The sequence below is a fragment of the Fusarium phalaenopsidis genome, assembly GCF_050370095.1.
Source record: "Fusarium phalaenopsidis strain FUZ10S chromosome Unknown contig_32376, whole genome shotgun sequence".
In the NCBI taxonomy this organism is placed as follows: Eukaryota; Fungi; Ascomycota; class Sordariomycetes; order Hypocreales; family Nectriaceae; genus Fusarium; species Fusarium phalaenopsidis.
Window position 1 is genome coordinate 360,933 of NW_028145382.1, and position 20,864 is coordinate 381,796.

The 20,864-nt window shown below is 52.1% G+C and overlaps 7 protein-coding genes across 7 annotated transcripts; 1 reads left to right on the top strand and 6 right to left on the bottom strand.

Moving 5' to 3' along the window:
- Positions 1-846: 846 nt before the first annotated feature.
- On the bottom strand, positions 847-5,526 carry LRP88_14733 (ankyrin repeat domain-containing protein; the record flags this gene model as incomplete). The annotated part of the gene is made up of 1 exon (XM_083251068.1): positions 847-5,526. The coding sequence occupies one exon, from the start codon at positions 5,524-5,526 to the stop codon at positions 847-849; it is 4,680 nt and encodes a 1,559-aa protein (XP_083093103.1).
- A 739-nt stretch (positions 5,527-6,265) lies between these two features.
- LRP88_14734 (uncharacterized protein) lies at positions 6,266-6,671 on the bottom strand (the record flags this gene model as incomplete). Its single annotated transcript, XM_083251069.1, has 2 exons — positions 6,266-6,514; positions 6,570-6,671. 2 exons carry the CDS (start codon positions 6,669-6,671, stop codon positions 6,266-6,268), a joined length of 351 nt encoding a protein of 116 aa, XP_083093104.1.
- Positions 6,672-10,673: 4,002 nt separating this feature from the next.
- On the bottom strand, positions 10,674-11,192 carry LRP88_14735 (uncharacterized protein; the record flags this gene model as incomplete). Its single annotated transcript, XM_083251070.1, has 1 exon — positions 10,674-11,192. The coding sequence occupies one exon, from the start codon at positions 11,190-11,192 to the stop codon at positions 10,674-10,676; it is 519 nt and encodes a 172-aa protein (XP_083093105.1).
- Positions 11,193-12,434: 1,242 nt separating this feature from the next.
- On the bottom strand, positions 12,435-13,517 carry LRP88_14736 (ketopantoate reductase PanE/ApbA C terminal-domain-containing protein; the record flags this gene model as incomplete). Its single annotated transcript, XM_083251071.1, has 1 exon — positions 12,435-13,517. One exon carries the CDS (start codon positions 13,515-13,517, stop codon positions 12,435-12,437), a length of 1,083 nt encoding a protein of 360 aa, XP_083093106.1.
- Positions 13,518-14,319: 802 nt separating this feature from the next.
- Positions 14,320-15,546, bottom strand: LRP88_14737 (Metallo-dependent phosphatase-like protein; the record flags this gene model as incomplete). The annotated part of the gene is made up of 1 exon (XM_083251072.1): positions 14,320-15,546. The coding sequence occupies one exon, from the start codon at positions 15,544-15,546 to the stop codon at positions 14,320-14,322; it is 1,227 nt and encodes a 408-aa protein (XP_083093107.1).
- A 535-nt stretch (positions 15,547-16,081) lies between these two features.
- Positions 16,082-17,191, bottom strand: LRP88_14738 (uncharacterized protein; the record flags this gene model as incomplete). Its single annotated transcript, XM_083251073.1, has 1 exon — positions 16,082-17,191. The coding sequence occupies one exon, from the start codon at positions 17,189-17,191 to the stop codon at positions 16,082-16,084; it is 1,110 nt and encodes a 369-aa protein (XP_083093108.1).
- Positions 17,192-19,333: 2,142 nt separating this feature from the next.
- LRP88_14739 (pyruvate kinase-like protein) lies at positions 19,334-20,797 on the top strand (the record flags this gene model as incomplete). The annotated part of the gene is made up of 1 exon (XM_083251074.1): positions 19,334-20,797. The coding sequence occupies one exon, from the start codon at positions 19,334-19,336 to the stop codon at positions 20,795-20,797; it is 1,464 nt and encodes a 487-aa protein (XP_083093109.1).
- Positions 20,798-20,864: the final 67 nt, after the last annotated feature.

Genomic DNA, 20,864 nt, shown 5'->3' on the forward strand with positions numbered 1-20,864 from the left:
CCTACTGTTGCCGCCGAGTATAATGATGAGATGAATCACGTTGATCGGGGCGATCAATTGAGGTCATATTATGCGTATGATCATCCCTTGCGCCGCGGCCCTTGGCAGGCTCTTTGCTGGACCTTCTTGCTTGACGTTGCACTCGTCAATAGCTACGTTATTCAGTTACGGGGTCCTGAGCCAAGTTGGAAGCGATTCACAACTCAGAAAGAGTGGCGAGAATGCATTTACAACGAGTTATTTAACACCTACGCCCAGAAAAGCCAGTCGCGGCAACGTTACAGAGCAGGCGACGAGAGTGACCTTCAAAGCCCTAATTTACAGCGTGTTCACATCAATCGAGAGGTCAATCATGTCTATCGCAAGGTAAACTCAGCCTGCCTTGCTTGTAAGGGCTTTCGGCAGGGGCAGATAAGGTCAAAAGGTGAGAAAACAAGTCCCTTCCAGGAGCTCAGCAGTAACTGCCAAAGCCGGAAGCAGACTAGGTACGGCTGCCGCTTGTGCAATGTCGCGATTTGTAACAGCCAATATTGTTGGGACTTCTATCACCATGTAATTTAGGTGTGGCATTAAGTACCTTTCATTTGATGCATTTTAATTGGCCCCAACCCCTCGTCGTGACCTGGTTGCAGTCTTGTGGGCACTGAGGAGATAGCCTAAACTTCGCCTTATCAAGCCCACGCAGCTAAAGGCAATCTCGTAATAGCCTCATTATGGCGCCAATTACGGCACCAATTAAGCCCCCATTTATAGGGTCAATTACAGCATCAATTACAGCAAGCTTTAGGTCTCAGCTGAGCTCGTAGGATGGCATTATTCATTCTATAGCATCAAGGCAATTACACGTCATTTCGACTTCCAAATCTTCCACCCCAACTCCTTCATCTTAGTAACAGGCTCCAATATCCGTATTGCCTCCTCCGACCTAGGCTCCTGTTTGGCAATGTCAAGAGCCGTCAACTCAAACAGATCTCGCTCATTAGGATCAGCGCCATGCTCCAGCAACGCCTCAAGAACCTCTTTATCCCCAGCTGCCGCCGCACTATGTAGCGGTGCTCGCCTGCCGTCCCAAATATCTGTCCTGGCGCCATTCTCAAGGAGGAGTCGTGCTGCGCCTTGGCGGGAGTATGTTGATGCTATGTGGAGGGCTGTGCCTCCTTCGAGCCAGTTGGAGTTGACGTCTGCGTTGTGTTTGAGGAGGAGCTGGATGCCGTCTAGCCAGCCGATGTTGACGCAGTAGGATAGCGGGTTGCGGAACTTGGTGCATATGCCGCTCTTCTTGCCATTGTTGACGGTGGGAGGGTACACGTTTGGATCAGCTCCGTTCTGGAGGAGGATATCCATGAGGTGCTCGTTCTGCTGGATAATCGCAAAGTGTAGCGCCGTCTTTTCCGCGTTTGCGGTGGCAGGGTTGATGTCTACTTTCTGCTGGATGAGGAACGTCGCAGCCTCGATGTGCCCTGCGTCGACCGCCAGCAAGAGAGGTGTCATCTGCTCCTTGTTTGTTGATGCAATGTCTGCTCCGTAAAAATGTAGGACTTGCATGACCACCACATGGTCTCTGAAGGCTGCGAGATGCATAGGCGTTGATCCAGTTTCGGGTTGCACAGCGTCGAGTTTCGCACCTCTCTGGATCAACAGTTCAGCTACCGAGTCGTATCCATGCAACGCGGCAGTGTGCAACGGTGTGTTGCCATTGTTGTTCGTCCCAGTATTGTCGGCGCCTTCCTCTAGGAGAACCTCAGCGATCTCCCTAAAGCCATAGAGGGCAGCGATTTGCAGCGCGTCGTCACCATCCTTATCGCGAGCGTGTAGGTCGGCCTTGTGCTCCAGAAGAGCCTTGACAATAGACTTCCAGCCGTGGGAGGTAGCAGCTCGGAGGGCGTTCCAGTCTTCACCGTCGCAAGCCTCTACATCAGCACCATACTGGAGGAGTATCTTGATCGTTTCGAGCAAGACCTCTTCAGACTCCTCGACTGCGGAAAGTGTCTCAAGAAGAGGAGTAGACTTGTCATTGCTGCGCTGGTTCGGGTTGGCTCCCGCTTTCAGCAATGCTTCCATAACCTCGAGTTCACGTTCGCTCGTAGCGTGAAACAAGGCTGTCGATCCATCCTGGCTAGAAACTTCGTCGACGGTGGCACCAGCTTCGACCAACGCCTCAACCACGGCCAAATGACCGTTTTCCGCGGCAAGCGAGATAGGACTGTTGCCCTCGTTAGACTTTTTGTTCAAGTCTGCCTTCGATTGAATCAAGACTTTCACAACGTCGAGCTCCCCTGTTGATGCCGCAAAGTGAAGAGCGGACCAGTCATCCTCGTCCCCTCGATCAACTGCAGCCCCATGGGACAAAAGCGTTTCCACAACGTCGACAAACCCATCCTCGGCAGCTATGTGTAGCGCTGTCCTTTGGGTGCCGTCACATGTCTCTTGATCAACGTCTGCATTGGTCTCGGAAAGCAGCTGACGCACGAACTCCCCATGTCCATTGAGCGCGGCAGCATGGATAGGCAGATATCCATCTGATCCTTCAAAATCGATGGTCCAACCGCAGATGCCCGTCAGAGGCCGGATGTAGTCGGTGAGACCTTGATTAGCAGCCTGTCTCAGGGCCTTGGCTAGCTCGTCGCGTCCGCTTCTAATGGTGTTCGGCTCCGAGTTTGACCGTTGCACCATACTCTTGCCATATCGCCTCTTTGTCTGTGACTCCCAAAAGTCTGCCAACCGCTGAAGTAGGTTGAGGTTTTTGTGTGCCACCGCCGCCGCCACAGTCTTGTCAAAATCGGCCGGGATCATCGTGCTTGAGCTCTCCAGCATATTCTCGACCATAGTCAGGCTGCTTTTCCCATCGCAAGTCGAGTCATCCGTGTCCTCAGCTTTCGAACCATCATCGCGGGGTATATCATCTGGCGTTATTTCGATCCGGGGTACTGAAGGGGCATGTCGTGAGTCGTCTAGCTTCCCAAGGAGGGCACCAGTCACCCTCACGAGTCCCTTCACAGCCGCGATATTCAGCGCGGTAATTGTGGAACCGTCTTGCATCGTCCAAGTAGTTTGAGCTCCTAGGTAGACGAGCTCCGCGGCTAGTCCCTCAAATCCTCTATTGAGCGCGAGTAAGAGCGGCGTGGTCTGGGATTGTTTCGATGCCCTGTCATTGTCTGCGCCTTTGCTGACCAGGAGGTGGAAGGCGGCTGACTGATGACAAGAGAGGGCGACATGCAACGGCGTGAAACCATAATCGTCGTGTGTGGGCTCGTTAATGTTTGCTCCGGCCGCGAGCAATGCTTCCAACGCTTCCGTTGCTCCTCGAGCCGCAGCGATGTGAATCGCCGTCAGCATCCAGGGCGGCTGATCATTCTCTATCTGTCCCGTCTCAAAGTTGTGGTACACCTTTGATGTCCAAAGCATGGTTTCCTTCCCTCTCTGGAGGAGCTCCCGAACAACACTAACGTTGTCAGTAGCGACAGCGTCATGCAGCGCAGGCCATCCGAGGTCATTAAGGGCCGTAACATCAGCCCCATGTTCCAGAATCAGGAGAGCAACCTCGGGGTTCCTATAGGCAGCCTCATGAAGAGGCGTCGAGATGGTAGGGTGCCCTTCTCCCTTTGGCTTGGGCAGCTTGAATGCCCGCGAGGTCAGGTCGGCGAATGTCGATATCACGAGACTGACGCAGGCTGCGCTTCCTCCAACGATTGCGAAGTAGAGCACCCAGCTCTTCGAGTCCATGTCCAGGTCCGTCATCTTCTCCAACAAGAACTCGAGGTGCTCTCGTTTGCCGTTTGCCGCAGCAATGTCCAGGGCATTCATGTTGTCGGTCGCTCTGCGATGTGCCGAGTCAACCGCAGCTGGGTATAACTTGAACAGCTCCTCCACCGCGTTCACTGTGCAATGCACGATGGCATTGTGAACCACGGTTTCGTTCACGTCTGCCATGGTAGTAATTTCAGCGCCGTGCTCTTGCAGCAACTTGAAACGAGCTTCATGGTCACCATCAGCTGCGGCAGCAAAGTCCAAGGCGGTGCATCCTTTCTTGTTGCGAACACTCACGTCAACACCTGCTTGGAGCAACATCTTCATGACGCTAATACTGCCTTGAATGGAAGCGTGCATTACAGAAGTGTTTCCTTCATCGTCTAGTGCATGGACATCTGCTCCATGATTGAGAAGTATCTCAGTCATCTTTTCGTTGGAAGGTGAACCTTGCCACACGGAATAGTCGAGAGGGGTACATTGACGGTTGTCTCGGGCATTGACGTCGGCACCGTCTTTTACGAGGAACTCAACTGCCCGTTCTTTCGTCTTGTCATCGGCCGAGGACTCGGCCACCAGATGCAATGCAGTGCATCCATCGTCGTCGGTGGCTTTGGTGTTGACCCCTTTGTCCATGAGTAGCTTCATGGCCTCGAGATCACCGTTCGCAGCTGCTAGCAGGAATGGCGATCGGCCTTCGAAACCTGGGAACTCTCTCGCAATGTCCCGGTCTAGAAGCTTTCGTAGGATGGTATGGTGCTTGGAAAAGGCCGCGTCGCTAAGAACTCGCTGAAGGGGAAGCTCTTGGTCCTTGGCTCGATTGCTCTCTGGGTTATTATCGATGCAATCAAGAAGGATGATCTTGATCGCTTCTTCTCTTGTCCAGGACATCGCGTTTAGAGCAATCGGCATTCCGTTTGCCGCCAACCGTGCTCCAACGCCTCGTTCGATGAGGAGCCTGATGATGCTCTCCGACAGTCCCATCTTGACGGTGAGGATAAGAGGATTGAGAACGTCAGCCCCGAAAGTCAGCGAGGGATCGGCGCCAGCTTCCAGCAGCTTCTTGATCATCCACTCATCGCCAAGTACCGACGCAATCATCAAGGCGCTGATCTTGAGCTTTGGAGTGGTGTTGAAGATCGCTGCAGCGTTCATGTCAGCGCCGGAGTTGACGAGAAGATCCAGGATGCCTCGGTTACGCTGTAGAGTGGCATGGTGTACAGGCGTCATGAGGAGATCAAGGGCCTGCTCTCCATCTGGATGCCTTATTCCTAGAGAGGACATGAGGCCGAGGATCTTGTTGTACGCCTCGAAGTTGTTTTGCGTGAGGCGGTCGATTTGATGTCCACTCTGGTCCCGGAACCACACCTTTGATTCGATAGATGGCCCCTGTCCAATGAGGAGCCTCACTACGTTCCAAAGACCGTGTCTGATGGCCCATCTGAATGCAACTTCGGTCGAGAAAGAAGGACTTGAGGTATCGAATCCGCCGAGTTGGAGGAGAGTCACGATGCCATGTTGACGAACTGCTAGTGCTTCATTCTTGTGACTTGGTTGGTTCAATGCCTGCATTCCACCCTTGTCTTTCATTGGCCAGGCAAATGTTTTCCCAAGAGACTCTGCAAAGGGCCTGCTGTCGATCCAGAAGTTCTGCTGGCTTGAGATCTGAACATGGACGACGGGTCTCGCGGAGAACTCTGAGAAGGACCTGACACCTTCGAAGAGTTGTTGATCAAGCAGTCCGATGGTTGAAGGATTGGCCGTTAGCGACTCGACCATCTCTCCTGGTGTCGTTGCTCTGTTACCGCAACATCGCGACGCCCATTGGAACAATTCGCGCGCATCGGGTCGGTGGGAAGGTTCTTTGGATAGGCATCTACCGATGAAGCCTCGTATACTGTCGGAGTACACGGCCGGTATTCGCTGGAAGTCTGCCTTGATGCTATTCAGGAGTAATTCGAGTGTGCAAAGTTCGTATACGATGCCTGTGCGAGTTAGCAATGACTCTGTGGCGCTGGGGAGTCATGGCATACATCCGAGAGAATAGACGTCGGAGTGTTTGGTCCACTTGACCCGACCAGTGGCCTCGTTATCGACAATCTCCTAACTTGGATTAGAATCTGAGGACCATCCCTGGCAGAAGAGGTCACTAACCGGTGCAAGGTATGGTCGCGTACCAGCAAACGTGGACAGAGTATGCTCCAGGTCCATAAACTTGGCAAGACCAAAGTCACCAAGTTTGACCACAAGAGGACCGTCGGTGGAAGAGATGAGAACTAACGTCGAATGTTATCAACGCTCTTCGCGTCGTCAAGGGAGTTGGATAATGCCTACCATTTGCAGGCTTCAAATCGCGATGCAGAACTGTGCGAAAATTGGGAGTCATGGACGAGTCCATCTCTCCTCCAGTTGGATTCCATCCAAAGTGGCAATACGTCAGTGCCGATGTTAGTTGGAGAATGATGCTCCATAGCGCGGGTTCTGGGAGATAGGAGTCTGGCTCCTTGCTGTATCTCAATCAGCGATCGAGGGCAATGGGTTGGCAGGCCGTCGGATCGAACCTCCGTGCCCTTATCCAGTCTTTCAGATTCCCTCCGCGACAGAGCTCCATATATATCTTGGCCTCCTGGTCGGTTCGTTCAAAGTCGACATACTCGACAATGTTGGGATGGTGCAGGACTCGAAGGACTTCGTACTCGTGTTTGGCATCGTTGACGGACGGATCATGGGGACTCTGGACGACGGTAATGACTTTACAGGCGAATTCCTTTAGAGGAGGTTAGCGATGGCTTGCCGGGCTGGGTAAGGCTGCCGTGTCTCACCTTCTGGTCCATCCGCCTCTCGACCTTCTTCACGACACCAAACCTCCCCCGCCCGATCGTCTCGATCTCATCGTACTTGCACGAGGTCGCATAGTCTGCCATCGGGACAAGCTCTCGAGGTCTTGACATTTACCGATTGCCTCGAGGGCCAGCATGCTGTTATTAGGTAGCGACATTGCCAAGCTGGAGGGGTAGGCCTCGAATTGCCATCCTCGCACACAGCCACGACACGACAGCCTCATTTCCCTTGCGCGCTGGGCATTCTCAGCGGCTAAACGGAGCGTAACTTGTATTTTCCGGGCTGGACAAGGTTGATTCTGCATCGCTTCGCCATTTTTAGGTAGGATTGGGATGCTGGCTGGGTTGAAAGCGAGGTCACAAGTGTGGGATCGTCGGGTTGGGTTGGGGGCCGTTTAATACAGCTTCGTTCGCGCCTGCCACGACCCCATTTCAGCTGTGTGACGCACTTGCCTGAGCACAAGACACGGCAATTGCATATCGGGGATAAGAAAATGATGCTTCTATTACCGAACGGCTCATCTAATTAAGAATCAGTTCAAGATTAACTTTCCATGATCGCCTTTTTCCCCAGCTAATACTCCATCTGGCCGCCCAAGCTACCATCCTAGCCCCTTGATACAGCCCTCATCTTCAACTTCGCCCGGTGGCTGGTACCCCTGCCCTGCATCTCAGCCCATACATCATTGGCCCCCAAGCGGATAACGATACCGATCGTTCCCTGTTGCACGATGTGTCATTGGCGTACAAGCTCAGGGATCATGTCTTCTTGTGTAGCCGAAGGGGCGTGCGCGAATTATTTCTACTTCCATCATCCCCACACGAGCGGACCGCATAAGTGACCGTGGATATTCACCCTCTTCCAAAGGAAATCATGACATCACAGGTTCCGGCTCTCACAACAACCTTTACGCCTGCCAAGACATGTTCGCAGTATTACAAGTATAGGTATACGGGCGACGAGGTCCAATGCACCGACAACGATGGTGAGCCCAGCGCATGCACGTACATGCAGCTGGGACCTTCGCAGAGCGAGGCGGACTGCTTCCCTAGCAGCTTAGAACTGGGTTCAACCTTTTATTACTCCCCCGGTATATGTCCCAGCGGTTACCAGATTGCGTGTAGTTCGACTTCGGGGCGTGAGACAAGAGCGACATGTTGTCCAAGGTGCGAACGCATGGTTGTGGTTTGGAGAAGATGGTACTAACTGACCCAGCTCATTCTCTTGCCAAACCGAGACAGGTTGGCCTTGGTATAGTACTGATCTCTGCACCGTCGTGATCCCAGATACAGTCGAAGTCATTTATTCCGTGTCTACCGTCGGAGGGGGTTGGGAAAAGTCAACATCCAAAGGAGCTGCAGCCAACGCCATAGGAATTCCCATTCGGTGACATTCCTCCGATTTTGTGTCCACCACGTCCGATACCTCAGCGGCCGAGGCCTCTGGAACTTCTGGAACTTCCGAAGTCGGGACTGCGGAAACTGGTAGCGCGACCGAAACGTCTTCTCCTTCGGGTGGTGGGGGATTGAGCACTGGAGCGAAGGCAGGCATCGGAGTCGGCATTGGATTTGCGGCTTTGGCTGGACTTGGTGCCTTGTTATGGTTTGTGCTTCGAGCGAGGAGGGCCAAGCAGGCCAATGCCGTAGCTGGAGACCAAGGGTCCAAGGGGCCTCAGCAGCAGCAACAAGCATGGGAGCTTGATAGTTACCAGCCTATACCGCCAGCAGAACTGCCATCGGAGAGTGCGGGTCATGGAGGAAATCGGCCTTAATGCAAATCTTAGTGTTGGATCTATTTCAAGGTTAATGATATCCGTGGAAAGGAAGAAACAAGAGAATAGTCAGACAACAAGGAATTGGAACCCTTTGAGGTTTGAGCGAGGGCGTCAGGAGAGCATTTACATACATGAATCATTTATTTCCTACCCTAGGATGCCGAGTTCTCTCCACTGCCTGGAGCATCTCTTAGATGGCGGCTGCGAAAGCATGACAGCCAGTCATCGTTGTCGGCAATGGTTTGATCCCACGGATCCACAGAGTCAAACATGATTCTCCTCGCCTCCTCCTGAAACATCCTGTCTGTTGGAATAATGCCGAGCTTCATCTTTTCTTGGGCGTAGCGACCGAGATGTAGAGCAAGAACGTCGGGGTACATCATCGGTGGTGCGCTTTCGTGGATGCCATCTAATGAACCTTGCTGGGTGCTTGATTGAGGGGATGGCTCCGAGCCACTCATTGCCATAGCACCTCCATCTTCCCACTGCCCTAAGCTTTGTTGAGTTGCATGCTTGATCTGAGACAGGTGGTCCTTGGTGCCTGGATCAGTGCTAGAGAACGGCACTAGAGCTCGAGACTCGGCTGCGATGAGGTATGGTGGTATGGCGTTGGTGACCTGGGCAGCAATAGAAGGCTCGAAGCAATGCTCCCCTTTCCAGCTATCCATAGTTGCTCCAGCTCGGAAATGCTTTGTGAGGTGATCGACACGTTCTTGCCAAGTATGCAGTTGGATACTGCAAAAGCCACATCTCGATGATACAGGTGGTCCTTCAACTTTCCACGAATCGATGATTGGCATCGTCTGAACGTGATGAACAAGCCTCAGATGCTGGACGAGATGGTCCTTGCGGCTAAAGAAGTGAGTTGAATCCGAATTCTGACAGTTCTCGTGATTGTGGGAACTGAGATGCTCTGGCGTCGGATCAAGTAAACTGCAATAAGCACAATGACTCCTCCCTGTGCTGGGAGACACCACTGTCCCCCCGAAAGGTGTACATCTCCAACCTTGCAGATTGAGATGAAGTGACTTTTCATGTCTTGCCCAGTCATACTTGCTCTTGAAGGAATCACAGCAGAAGGTGCAAGGAAAGACTCTCTTCCCCGATTCTTTGCCCTTTGCGGCCGGCGTTCTCGTTCGTTTTGTAACTCGTCCGCGGGATGAATTTCGGTGGGTTATAGAGCTGGCGGATGCAACGGAAGCTGAAGAGCAGCTTGTTCCGCTTCCGAAACTGACTGTCGAGGCAGCTCGACTGCCAAAGTGTTGGCTGCCGGGGCTTCCAGCTGAAGAGCGACTCCGTAGTGGTGTCTTTTCCAGGGCATCGACTATGGCGGATAGGGATGCTGGCTCGGCCTCTGGTGGCGAATCTTGCCATCTTTGCATGGGATCCAAACCACCATCTGTTGACTTGTTCAGGGTGGGTATTGCTATCGGCTCGGTGGAGGTTTGGGGTTGTTGACGGAGATATCGACTCCTTCGTCGTGGAAGGCCAGGCTGCTGATACGAGTTGACATAGTTTGAGTGTCGTGTTGATCTTCCAGATCTTCCCCTGCTTTCTGACCGTGAGGGATCTCGCACGAGGCTTGTGGATGATAGGGCGGGATCCAACGGCAGGAAGTCGAGGGATAGATCCTGCGACACTGAAGGTGGAAGGGACCCTGGAACTGCCGGGGAAGCCAAGTTTGTGATATTCTGAGTCAACAAGCTTCTATTTGATGACTGTCGATCCGAGTAGGACGGTTGTAGGGGAAGGAAATGGTTCTGCTTATCAGCACCAAAGGGGTGATTGTTGAGCTCCGTTGCCAGCCCAAGCCTCGCAAAGTCCAACTCGGAGAACCTCATAACTGATCATGCACATTAGTAATAATGTCTTGAAGCTCGAAAATGCTGCTTACTATCGCCCTCGACGTCATCCCCGAGTGGGCGCCTTGCAGCTGCAGTGTCATCATCGTTTGGCGCCATGAGTGAACCTATCGGTTTCTCGAAGGACAAAAGGCTCCTAGATGGTTTCCAGAGCAGTTTGTGTCCCAAGAAGCCGACTCGCCCTCGCTCATGATCTTGGGAAATATAAAAGTGGATGGGCCATGGGTGCTTTGAAGTGGGAGGCGACCAACGAGTTTGCGTTTCCCGGGATCGGAGTCGGCTCACTCCACCCTGCTATTCCATAAAGGGGCTAGCTGAAAGCATGTGAATGACATGCGAAGGGCGGCCAATAAATACAACGGAATAGGATGCCCTTCTTTGGATGACTTGTGGAAGGATGTCTACAGTTTCTAAGATCTAATTCCATCTCTACTTCTACCGGCGTAATGTTAAAGCTTCACCTTGCCTGCTGGCCCTGAAGGCTTAACCCTGTCCGCCCAATGCTCATCAATCGTAATTTGCTCCCGTCTCGTCTTTCCGTTCCAGAATTTCTCAAACTCTTCCTTCTCTCGTCGCCATCTGGTCATTTCGCTCCCGAGAAATGCCGTGATGGACTCTGCACACTCTTGAACCTTTTCCATGGCTACAAGGTGACCGCAGTCAAGAACCACCTCCTTGACTCGACCGGCAGCTGCACCCCCACTACCCCCGACGCCCGTGCCCGTTCGCGCCATCTTCGCCTCGCGCTGTTCCAACAGGGACAGCTCTGACTTCTCTCCAAATATGTACAATGTGCTGGGGCGCAGTTCAGGAAGGCGACGGAAGACCTGCAGTGGTTCGGGGCGGTAAAACGGGTAGCCAGGATATTCTTGATCAGCAACCGGATCTTGGTCCCTGTACTCTTCTCCAGGAATACCCCGATATGTCGGCCTCAGAAACATGAACAATTCCTGGTGCTTCGAAGTCATGAGGGTAACCCGATCGTCGGGTTCTGATCCTTCTGAAGGGTACAGCTCTGTTGGTGTTTGGCGAAGACCGTGCTCTATCCAGAGATCAAGGACCCGAGGGTCCCATGACTGGAAGAACTTGCCTCCTCTGAACCGTTCTGCCGCTGCTTCTCTGGATGGCCAAATATCTCGACGAGGGGTTGAGGCTATTGCAGGGGGGATGCTGCCATTTGGAGCTTGAATGACAGGGTCAATCAGGACTAGGGACGTGAGTAGACGGGGGTGATTGAGAGAGAGGAGAGAACTGTAGATGTGGTCAGAACATGCGCGTGGGACAAGAAGTGGTCGCCTACAGTTGGGTTCCGCCCATGCTGTGGCCTATTCCCACAATTGGGTGAGGTACAGAGTCTTGCTTCTGGTTGATCAGGTTCATCAGATCTCTTGCGTGATCCGACCAACTAGCTGCCAACAGTTAGTGTTAAGCTTGCTTTGATGAGAGGTACTCACGATCATTCCCGAGTATCTTCTCGTTGATGACGCCTGATTGGCCTTGGCTCCACACATCCGCTATCCAGATGGACCGGATGCGCAAGCCATTCTGGGCTGATCGCTGGTAGACTTCATCCCAGAGCGGTTCGTATAGTTCCTATCGCTAATTAGAGATAGTCTATTATCAGTTCCATGGGATTTACCTTGGGAAAGCCATTGGCATGCGCTCCAATGATAGTGACGTCACCCGGCTGTGGATTCGGGTTATCAAGAGGAATGTACTGCTTCACAGCGAGCTTTGGGGTGTCAGAATCGCCATGAGCTGTTGCTGCGACATGATCTCTGGTGTGGCAGCAATTGACCGTGTGTTCAACCACTCGGTAGAATGACGACATTCTGATTGATGTATTCTGCTTTCCAAGTTGCGCAAATGGACTGGGACTGAGACTCTTCCACTGCCGTGCTAATTGGCGATGTGTTCTGATCATGGCTGACGGGGTTCTGAGAGAGGGGATGGATGGTATCTTATTGCGATTCTTAGGCCCGGGAATGAAGCAAGTTTATACCAACGATTGTCTTAAATCCGACCTCGGCGTTTTTGATCATTCCGAGTCTCATGCAAACGGGCCCGCCACAAACCGAAACCATCTCAAATGCCTCGGCTGAAAGGCGCAGCTTCTCCAATATCTCCAATCTAATGTGATGTTGTGATATTGCGCCAAATGTCTATGTATCTATTTTTACCTCATTTTCCCTTGCCCAACCATTGCTTTTTTACTGGTAATTCTTTGCCAGCTCTTCATCGCCCTGTCGATGCAGGATCTGCCTTACAAGATCATCATTGATTGGTGTTGGCACACCAACTTCTCTTCCCCTTCGACACCAATACCTATTGATGAACTCAATCTCCGTCTTTTGCCCTCGCCGTAAATCCACAACCATGGAGCAAGTTGTCTCTGCCGTTTTATGGATAATGCCATTCACGGTCGCTTCCAGTCTGTCCACTGAGAATCGCTCTAGTACGCCAGGCACCCCGCGCAATTCAGGAAGCGCGTAGACCACTTGCGATATCTCAGTGAGAATGGCCTGCCGTGTCTCGGGGATCGTGAAGAGGAATCCGTTCTTGGCGTCGTTGAGAGCACATAGAGGGTTGCAGAAAGCGTTGACCGTAAGCTTTTCCAGCTGAATCTGGAAGACGTCGAGAAATGTGTAGGACGTCGCGTTGAGCCGCGGCACTAGAGGTAGAGCATCTAGCAGGTATGGAGTTGCGGCTGTGTTCTCCGCGTTTTGGTCGCTTCTGGGGACTAGGCCCAGAGATGTGGCCGCAAATCCCGTGTGAACGATGTTGAAGGCTGAGTTGAGTGTGACGCCATGTGATGTTACACCCGTGATGTAATTCGGTCTCGTTTCCTCGTCCGTAAAAACATGCTTGTTCACGTCCTCAATCATGCCCGATCCATTCTGTAGAAACAAGACGTACGAAGACGCACTGAGCCTGTGCTTGAGGGGCCTTAAAGCCGATGCCGTCTGGATGGCTTTTGTTGAAACGATGAGGTTGTCGATAACGTCGTCCGTAGGAGAAGGATCCAGCTGTGTCGATTGATGCCGATGCCATTTCCCATCTTGTAGTACTTCGAGATCATACTTGCTGTGGTCGACAATTTCACCTTCTCTCGTTTCCAATGTTATCTTGCTTCCGCCGGAAACAAAGTTGTCAGCGAGAGAGGCTCGATGAAGCAACAGCGTGACTGATGGTGTAAGAGGATATGGCACCTCGGCGAGCGAGTGGGCGGCAAATGTGCCAATACTTCCCAGCCCAAGGACATGGACGCGAGGTTGTCTAGCCTTTACAGTCATGGTTCTTGTCCAAGTAAAGTATGTTGATGTACAAGTGTGGAGCCCACGCAGTGAGATTCGCCTATTCCAGGCCATGGTTAACACTTCTCTTTAAATCCAGGGCCTGGTAAACATTGCACAATTTAATAAACATGCGCATGGAAAAAATGTCAAGTGAAAGGCGTTCCTGAATCGCACAGTTGCTAGCAGGTTCACGGCGAGTCCGGCCCCATCGCAACACGCCTTACGCCCATGGCTATGGAACACAAGGCGTGATTCTGGCGTCTCAAGGTCTATATGGTTGTGAATAGTAATCAGTAGAAATGCACAAATGGCCTCATTTCTAATTCTCATTGTAGTTATGGTGGTCACGACAAATAGGCCGAGATGGCGTATGCGGTGCTCGACTTGTAACAGGAAAACACTTGCAATTCACGCCTGTGATTCCAGAAGCCTTGCGAGGCCTGGCTGCAACCGTTTGACATTCGCTGTGGATTCACGGCAGAGAGCTAATCTCGGCATCTGATAGGCGCGGGCGTGAGGCGTGAGGCGTGAGGCGTGAGGCGTAGGGCGTAGGGCGCGAAAATAACTTTTCTCGGCCCCAGATCGGAACCGAAATTTCGGGCCTGGCGCCGCTCTGTGAGATCTCTGCCGAGGCAAAAGGATGGGTTGTGATAACACATGGCGATTCCTACCAATGAGGCCTTTCACGGATGTCATCTCATCGACGTTTCACGATACCGTAGTTGGAATCGTGGCAGTGTGTCCTGAGTGTTGGGAGATAGGTGAGTTTTGACTTTGAAGATGCGAACGTGTACCAATTCTATTCTTCTTTGTCCTCCTTTATGCAATCTACCTGAACTATCGAATGCGACAATCCTCCGTTAGAACTCCTCTCGACGACCATGGCCGAAAGCTGGTTCCCGTACACACACCCCGAGTCGAGTCCAAACGCATACCGTTGTCCCTTGACCGTTTCGCCTCCTTCGGCCGTCTTGATCTGAATATCTATCTCGAGTTCAACCTGAAGCCCAACCTTGGCGTCATGGCCGTACACAACGATGCTCCTTTCTTGGGGAGCTTGGATCGAGTTTTGGGCTCGACTCCAGGCGACGCACCACCAATCGCCCTCACGACTCTCGAGGGGCCACCCGACGAGTCCATCTCGATAATGACCAGTGTACCCGCGTCCCTCGTTGAGTGATTCATCTAGCTTCTTCCATTCGGCCTTGATGGCCTCATCTGTTGTCTCCCGCAGGACAATCTGTCTGCGGATGCGAGACCGAACTCCCTTGAGCACATCGGTTCGAATTTCTTCCACGTCAGCGCCTGAGTCGGGGTACACAAGACCGCGCATATTCATAACCGCCCAGTGATCTTGCTTCTCCAACGGTACATAAGGTACGAGACCGGCGTGGGCGATGAGCAGTGTTCCCGCATTCCAAGGTGGAGTGACGCCGCCTTTCAAGGGGATGCGTAGGATCAGCGGCAAAGAGGACAGCCAAGAGATTTGCCCCTCGGTCAACGAAGCCACTGTTGCAAAGTCCTTGTCGGCGCTGTACCTCTTGAGGCTTTGGGGATCGTGAGGCTGGGTAGAGATTTCCTCCTTCGCAGGTGAAGCAGTGTTCTCACCAGACGTTGCCTCTTCGACGGGCTTCTCAGTCTCAATCTTCAAAGTCGGGTCCCTCTTCAAAGCCGCATGAGCCGCAAGAACCCTGTCCTCGTTGTTCCCCCTCACGGCACTGGCGCCCAGATCCATGGCCAGTTGGACAACCCCTGCACTGTCGGGACCCTTGTTGACCAAGTCGCCGACAAAGATGAGATGATCGCCATTGCCTCTGTCAAATTCGACTTTTTCGAGTAACTTCTTGAGTTCTGAGAGGTGACCGTGAACGTCGCCAACGATGATGAGCCTTTTCGCCGGAGACTCATGCTCCGGGTTTGCTGAGGGGATATATGTGTCGTCTAGGTCCACGACGACTCTAGATATGAGATGCCATGATGATCCATGACTCTCTTCGGAGTTTAGAGCTGGTGTTGAGTGTTCCATTGGGAGAGACACTGCCGTGTTTGGGACTGTTGGGTAAGGGAAAAAAAGCCTCAGTGAAGCTGGACAAATCAGTTTATCGGCTCCACATAAGCTTCTGCAACAGCGCCACCAAAATGGCGACATCAACTACTGCCTAGTGAGTTTGGGAGGGTACCATGAGTGGCTAGGCTTTAATGCAAACATAGATATAGGAAAGAAAAGCATGGGCGTGCCAAATATTCCCAACGGCAAGGGCCTGAGCGAGGGGTATTAAGGGAGTATGCTGGGCCAGTTGCCCCGAAGGATTAGCCCGTAACAAGAGCGCCAAAGGCCGTAACTAGACAAGAACAATATCCTGCTCTTTATCTTCACCAATGCGAAAAGGCGTGGGGACTTGGATCTTCCCGTCCGCGCTGTTGGAATACAAAAAGGCGCCAATCCGTCTCCAACGCTCCTCTCCCCCAGGACCTCCAGCAGCTGGCACCACCACCAACCCTGCATAATTCCACTGCGCCTCAACGTTCTCATCACGGTCATCCTCCTGCGTAATAGGTATCTAATATTCCTTAATTGTCTTTCCGCCACTTCTGGACGCCGTGAATATGGTCAAAACCATGACCGAGTTAGTCGGAAGTTGAGAGCCTGGCAGGATGGAGCCGTCGTCGTGGGAATACGACATAGAGTGCTTGGGCCCTAGCTTTCCGCAGTCTTTGAAGGGATGGTTTCCGTTTGAGGACAGCCTGATCTCATTCCCAACCCACTCCAGTTTGCTTGCAACCTTTCGCGTTCTGAGAACCAACCTCATCCCTTCAAACTTATGGAACAGTGCTTCTGGGCAGTGAGGGTGATACCAGGATAGCGCCTGAGCCCTATTCACAACAAAACGAGATTCCATCGCCATCGATGTGCAAATCGAGAAGCCGACTGAGTCAGTCGCTAAGCGTGACTCCTGAGGAAGGGTAGCGATTGAGAACCAAGACCAGGATGGGGCTGCTAGCTTTTGCTGCTCGGCCAGTTTCCTATTCGTCTCGTGTGAGAGAGTTTCGGGTCGACGAACAATCCAGAGAAGTTCGAATTCTGCAAACTCCTTCCAGATCCCAGCGAGATACGTCATGTTGGTCTGCCCTTGGATTGCTCTGGCGATACCGGCAAAGGCAATGGCCCGGTCTGTCTCGTAGGTCAGGCTTTCGGTGCGATAGTCCTTGACTAGACGAGTCCATTGGGTCTCAAAGTCACCGGGGAAGTCCCTTGTTCCCGCACCAGATGCGGCGAAGAGAGCGTGTGTCTGCATTTTCGATTCTGGGTTGCGCTTGGCCTGGCCGTACAACTCGTCATCAAAGGCCTCGCAGCACTCCCATATCAGTCGAGAATGTCCATAGTAGATGTTTCGTGGGCAAAGAAGTCGCTCTTGAAACACCCATGCTCGTGATAGTATGGGCCATTCTTCTTTATGCGATGTTGGTGACCAGTACTCCCTTAGGAACCCTGGAGAGTATTGAACCACCAGCTCAGCGGGACCTGGAGCATCTTTTGAGGCCTGAGGAGGTGATAGACGAAGCTTGCAAGGAAGATCGACTCTTGGATCTCGTAGATGCTGTCCTCGATCGCTTGACGGGGGGCAAACATACGAAATGTTGCAGCTTGTGCGTCCGTAAACACTGGCCATCTTCACAGCCTCTCTCTCCTAGTCCTTTGAGGAGTCTTGTATGATGCAAAGCGAGTCAATCCATATATATCTAAACCCCAACGCTTTGGCCACTCGCATCGCATCTAGGTACTTTCCAGGTAGCTGGTCTTCTGGTATCCGGAGCTTGAACTCCTCCAAGGAGGCTTGCTTGAGGCGGAGGCATCCTGTAGGGTCTGGACCCCACATACGGCTGAGTGTTACGTACTCAAAGTCTGGTATGTCTTGAACTGAGCACTCGAGTCTGACTTTCGAGTCATGGATATCAAGAACTCGCGAGGGCAGCTGGTTCTGTGGAGCGACTAGGTCAGAAAATCAGCGACAGTTGCTGTGGTGGTTGGAGCAATTGTGAAACCAAGATCTGATCTGTTCTAGCTTTGAGTCGTGCTTTGATGAGACCGAGTTACTTGACATGCCGAGAGTTGCTGGGTTTGACTTTGGGGCTAAGAATCACTGTTAGGGCTGACTGAATTGACGAGATTCATTGAGCCAACTCACAATTGGAAGGGTATATGTAAAGAATGACGTCCCCAGAGCCCCTCATCTTATTGTTGGATCCCTTACCAGTGCGTCTATTGCCTCGCAGAGCTGGGATATCCATCACAATCAGCCCCTCATCACCGCTAAGCTTTACGATTAGAATTTGAGATCTCTATAAGGGCCAGGGAACGTTTACATGGCAGGCGGAACGACTTTCCACCAGCGGACCCGGAGGCTTTGCGGCTCATCCCACATTCTGTGTTCAATCTCCCAGTTTCTCGCTGTGAGTTGCACCTCGATCATGTCACCAGAAGCAAGAGACCGCTTTATTGAACACAGTAAATGACCTCCTGCGCGGTCCCAGACCAGGGCGCAGAAGTGACAGCCACCGAGGTAGCCTGCCCTAAGCGGTCCACGGAGCAGAGGGGGGTCGTCTCAGAGGTCGAGAATTTAATCTCACTACCTCGCGACATCTTCTTTAGGAGAACAGAACGATGGACGAATTGTTGGCAAGTACGGCAAAGCTGGTGGAGTGCCAAGACCGTGTCTTCTGCTACTGTTTGCTCATATCGCGGTTGGGGATTGGCGGGGGTCATTGTTATCCGGCGATGTATCGAGATGTGGAACAATACATACAAGAATGTCCTGTCAGCGTCAAATGCATGGAGTTCTTACAGAGAGACCGCATGTGAAGGAGTGAAAGGGCTGGAACAGTCTCAATTCTGGGGCTGAGGCTGACAGAGGACCAACGAAAGCCAGTCAGGTGACTCCGTGGGTGAGAAGCGCTGATCATTCGCAGGACATTATCCTGAAACCTTTCCATTTGCAATACCTTTGGTGTGTTAAGTAAATAAATAGCCTTATACGTTCTGGTTTTGTTGTGCCACTCCAAACCGCCCATACACCTTTTGATTCATTTATGTCAGAACCCAGTTCAACTCAACTCCATAACCTATCCAACAGATTTTCCCCTCCCTTCTCGGCTAAACGGCATCGTATCACTGGTGTGATAAACGATTTTCCTCGTTTATCCTCGTTTATCCTCGTTTATCCTCGTTTATCCTCGTTTATCCTCGTTTGTCTGTATTTAAGGCGCTAAAATGTCTTCCCCGCAACTTCAACGTCTCGGGAAGTGAGTCGGCATCTTGCTCGGGATATTGTTCTAGGGTGTGATGACATGTCCGTCGGACTTCTCCACCCCGTGCTACCATCTTAAACCCAGGCCCTCCTTTTTTGTTGACAGGTCCCATCTCACCTTTATTGTTGACGTTCCCTGCTAAGTTTACTCGTAACTCAATCTCTACACGGTTGGGGATTCGAATTGTAAATATCAACGCCGAATGCGCTCTTATTAATCGACGCCAGCAGTTAAGCAAGCTGACGATCGATACGAAAATGTCGTTAACGTGCACCACCCCTGTTCTTTCTACCCAGATATCCTCTCCGTCGACCACTTTCGTGCCACTTCCTCCCAAAGACGTCGTTCTAAGCCTCAGAACAGGCAAAATACGAAACCTCGGAACCGCCAAGATCCGCTCTGCCATTAACAAGCACTCGCGAGACGGAAAAGTCCTACTCAGCACCTTAGGATTCGATGGGGATGAGCAGGCCCATGATACGCACGGCGGTCCAGATAAAGCTGTTATGCAGTACTGTTCCCGTCATTACGAAACATGGAACGAGGAAGCCCCCGGTCGAGCGCATCTGTTTCAAATTGGAGGATTCGGAGAAAACATTTCGTCAGCGCACATGAGCGAAGACAATGTCTGCATCGGCGACACATTTCGTCTTGGAAGCGAGGTCGTTCTCCAGGTCTCACTACCTCGACAGCCGTGTTTCAAGCTCAACCACCGGTTCCAATACAAGAAAGCGTCCAGCTCGTCTCAAAACAGTGGACGGACCGGCTGGTACTACCGCGTCGTAAAACCTGGGCATGTCGAGGTGGGCGACGAATTGGAACTGGAAAAACGCATCAACCCAACATGGTCCGTTTCTCGAGTTCAAAACATCTTATACCATGACACAAGTAACAGAGAGGCGCTGCTCGAGCTCTGTCAGCTTCCAGGACTTGCAGAGGAGCTTGTCCGCCTCTTTACATCACGGCTCACAAAAGGGGTTGAAGACATGAGTGGTCGCCTGGGCGCTATTCCCATGGAGTGGAGACCATTCAAGCTTATCGAAAAGACAACCCTGACGCCGAGAATCTGCAAACTCGTCTTTGCTGAGGTGGACAAGGATCCAAACCAAGGTGCTTCGCTTCCTCCGTTTCCTCATGTCCGGCTCAAGTTTGGACCTGACTTTTGCTACACCCGAGCATACTCGGTCGTGTCAGGCGACTTGGGGAGATTTGAGCTGGGCATAGCCCACGCAGACAATTCTCGGGGAGGGTCTCGTTTCTTGCATCAAGAAGCCAAGGTTGGCGATGTTTTGGAGGTAGCAAGTGGTAAATCATCATCAAAACTCGGCTCCACGCAAGACCCTCGGGCAACAAAGCACATCTTCGTTATTGGCGGCATCGGAGTTACTGCTTTTATGTTGACGATAAAGTCACTTTTGGATGCCTCGGCTTCGCTGGAAATACACTACGCCGTACGCAGCCGACGCGACGCCGCCTATCTGGATCAGCTACCTAGCCACTACACAACGGTCTATGCCAAAGACGAAGGTCGACGACTTAATTTGGATACGGCTATTCCTGCATGGAATGAAGGCCATTCGCCCGTCAAGATTTATTCATGCGGGCCGAATCCATTGCTCAGGGCTCTGAAGAATCGCACGACGGCATTGGGCTACCCTAGCACTGCCTTACACCTTGAATCATTCGACGGGCCTGAAGAAGGTCCCATGGAACCATTCGAAGTTCAACTCAACTCAACCAAGCAAATCTTGCCCGTTCCAGCAAAAAAGTCATTACTGGACGTCTTGAAGGAGGCAGGCTTCGACATCGAATCATCATGCCATGTTGGAAATTGCGGAACATGTATGGTAGACCTGGTCAAAGGAGACGTTGATCATCGAGGAGTTGCGCTTGATGACGAGCAGAAGAAGAGCTTCATGCTGAGCTGCGTGAGTCGTGGAAGAGGGAGAATCGTTATCGACTGTGATTAGTAACGGAGTAGTTTTAGCGTCCCCGATATCTGGAAATCCTTTCCTTTTTAGGCAAGCATCCAGGATG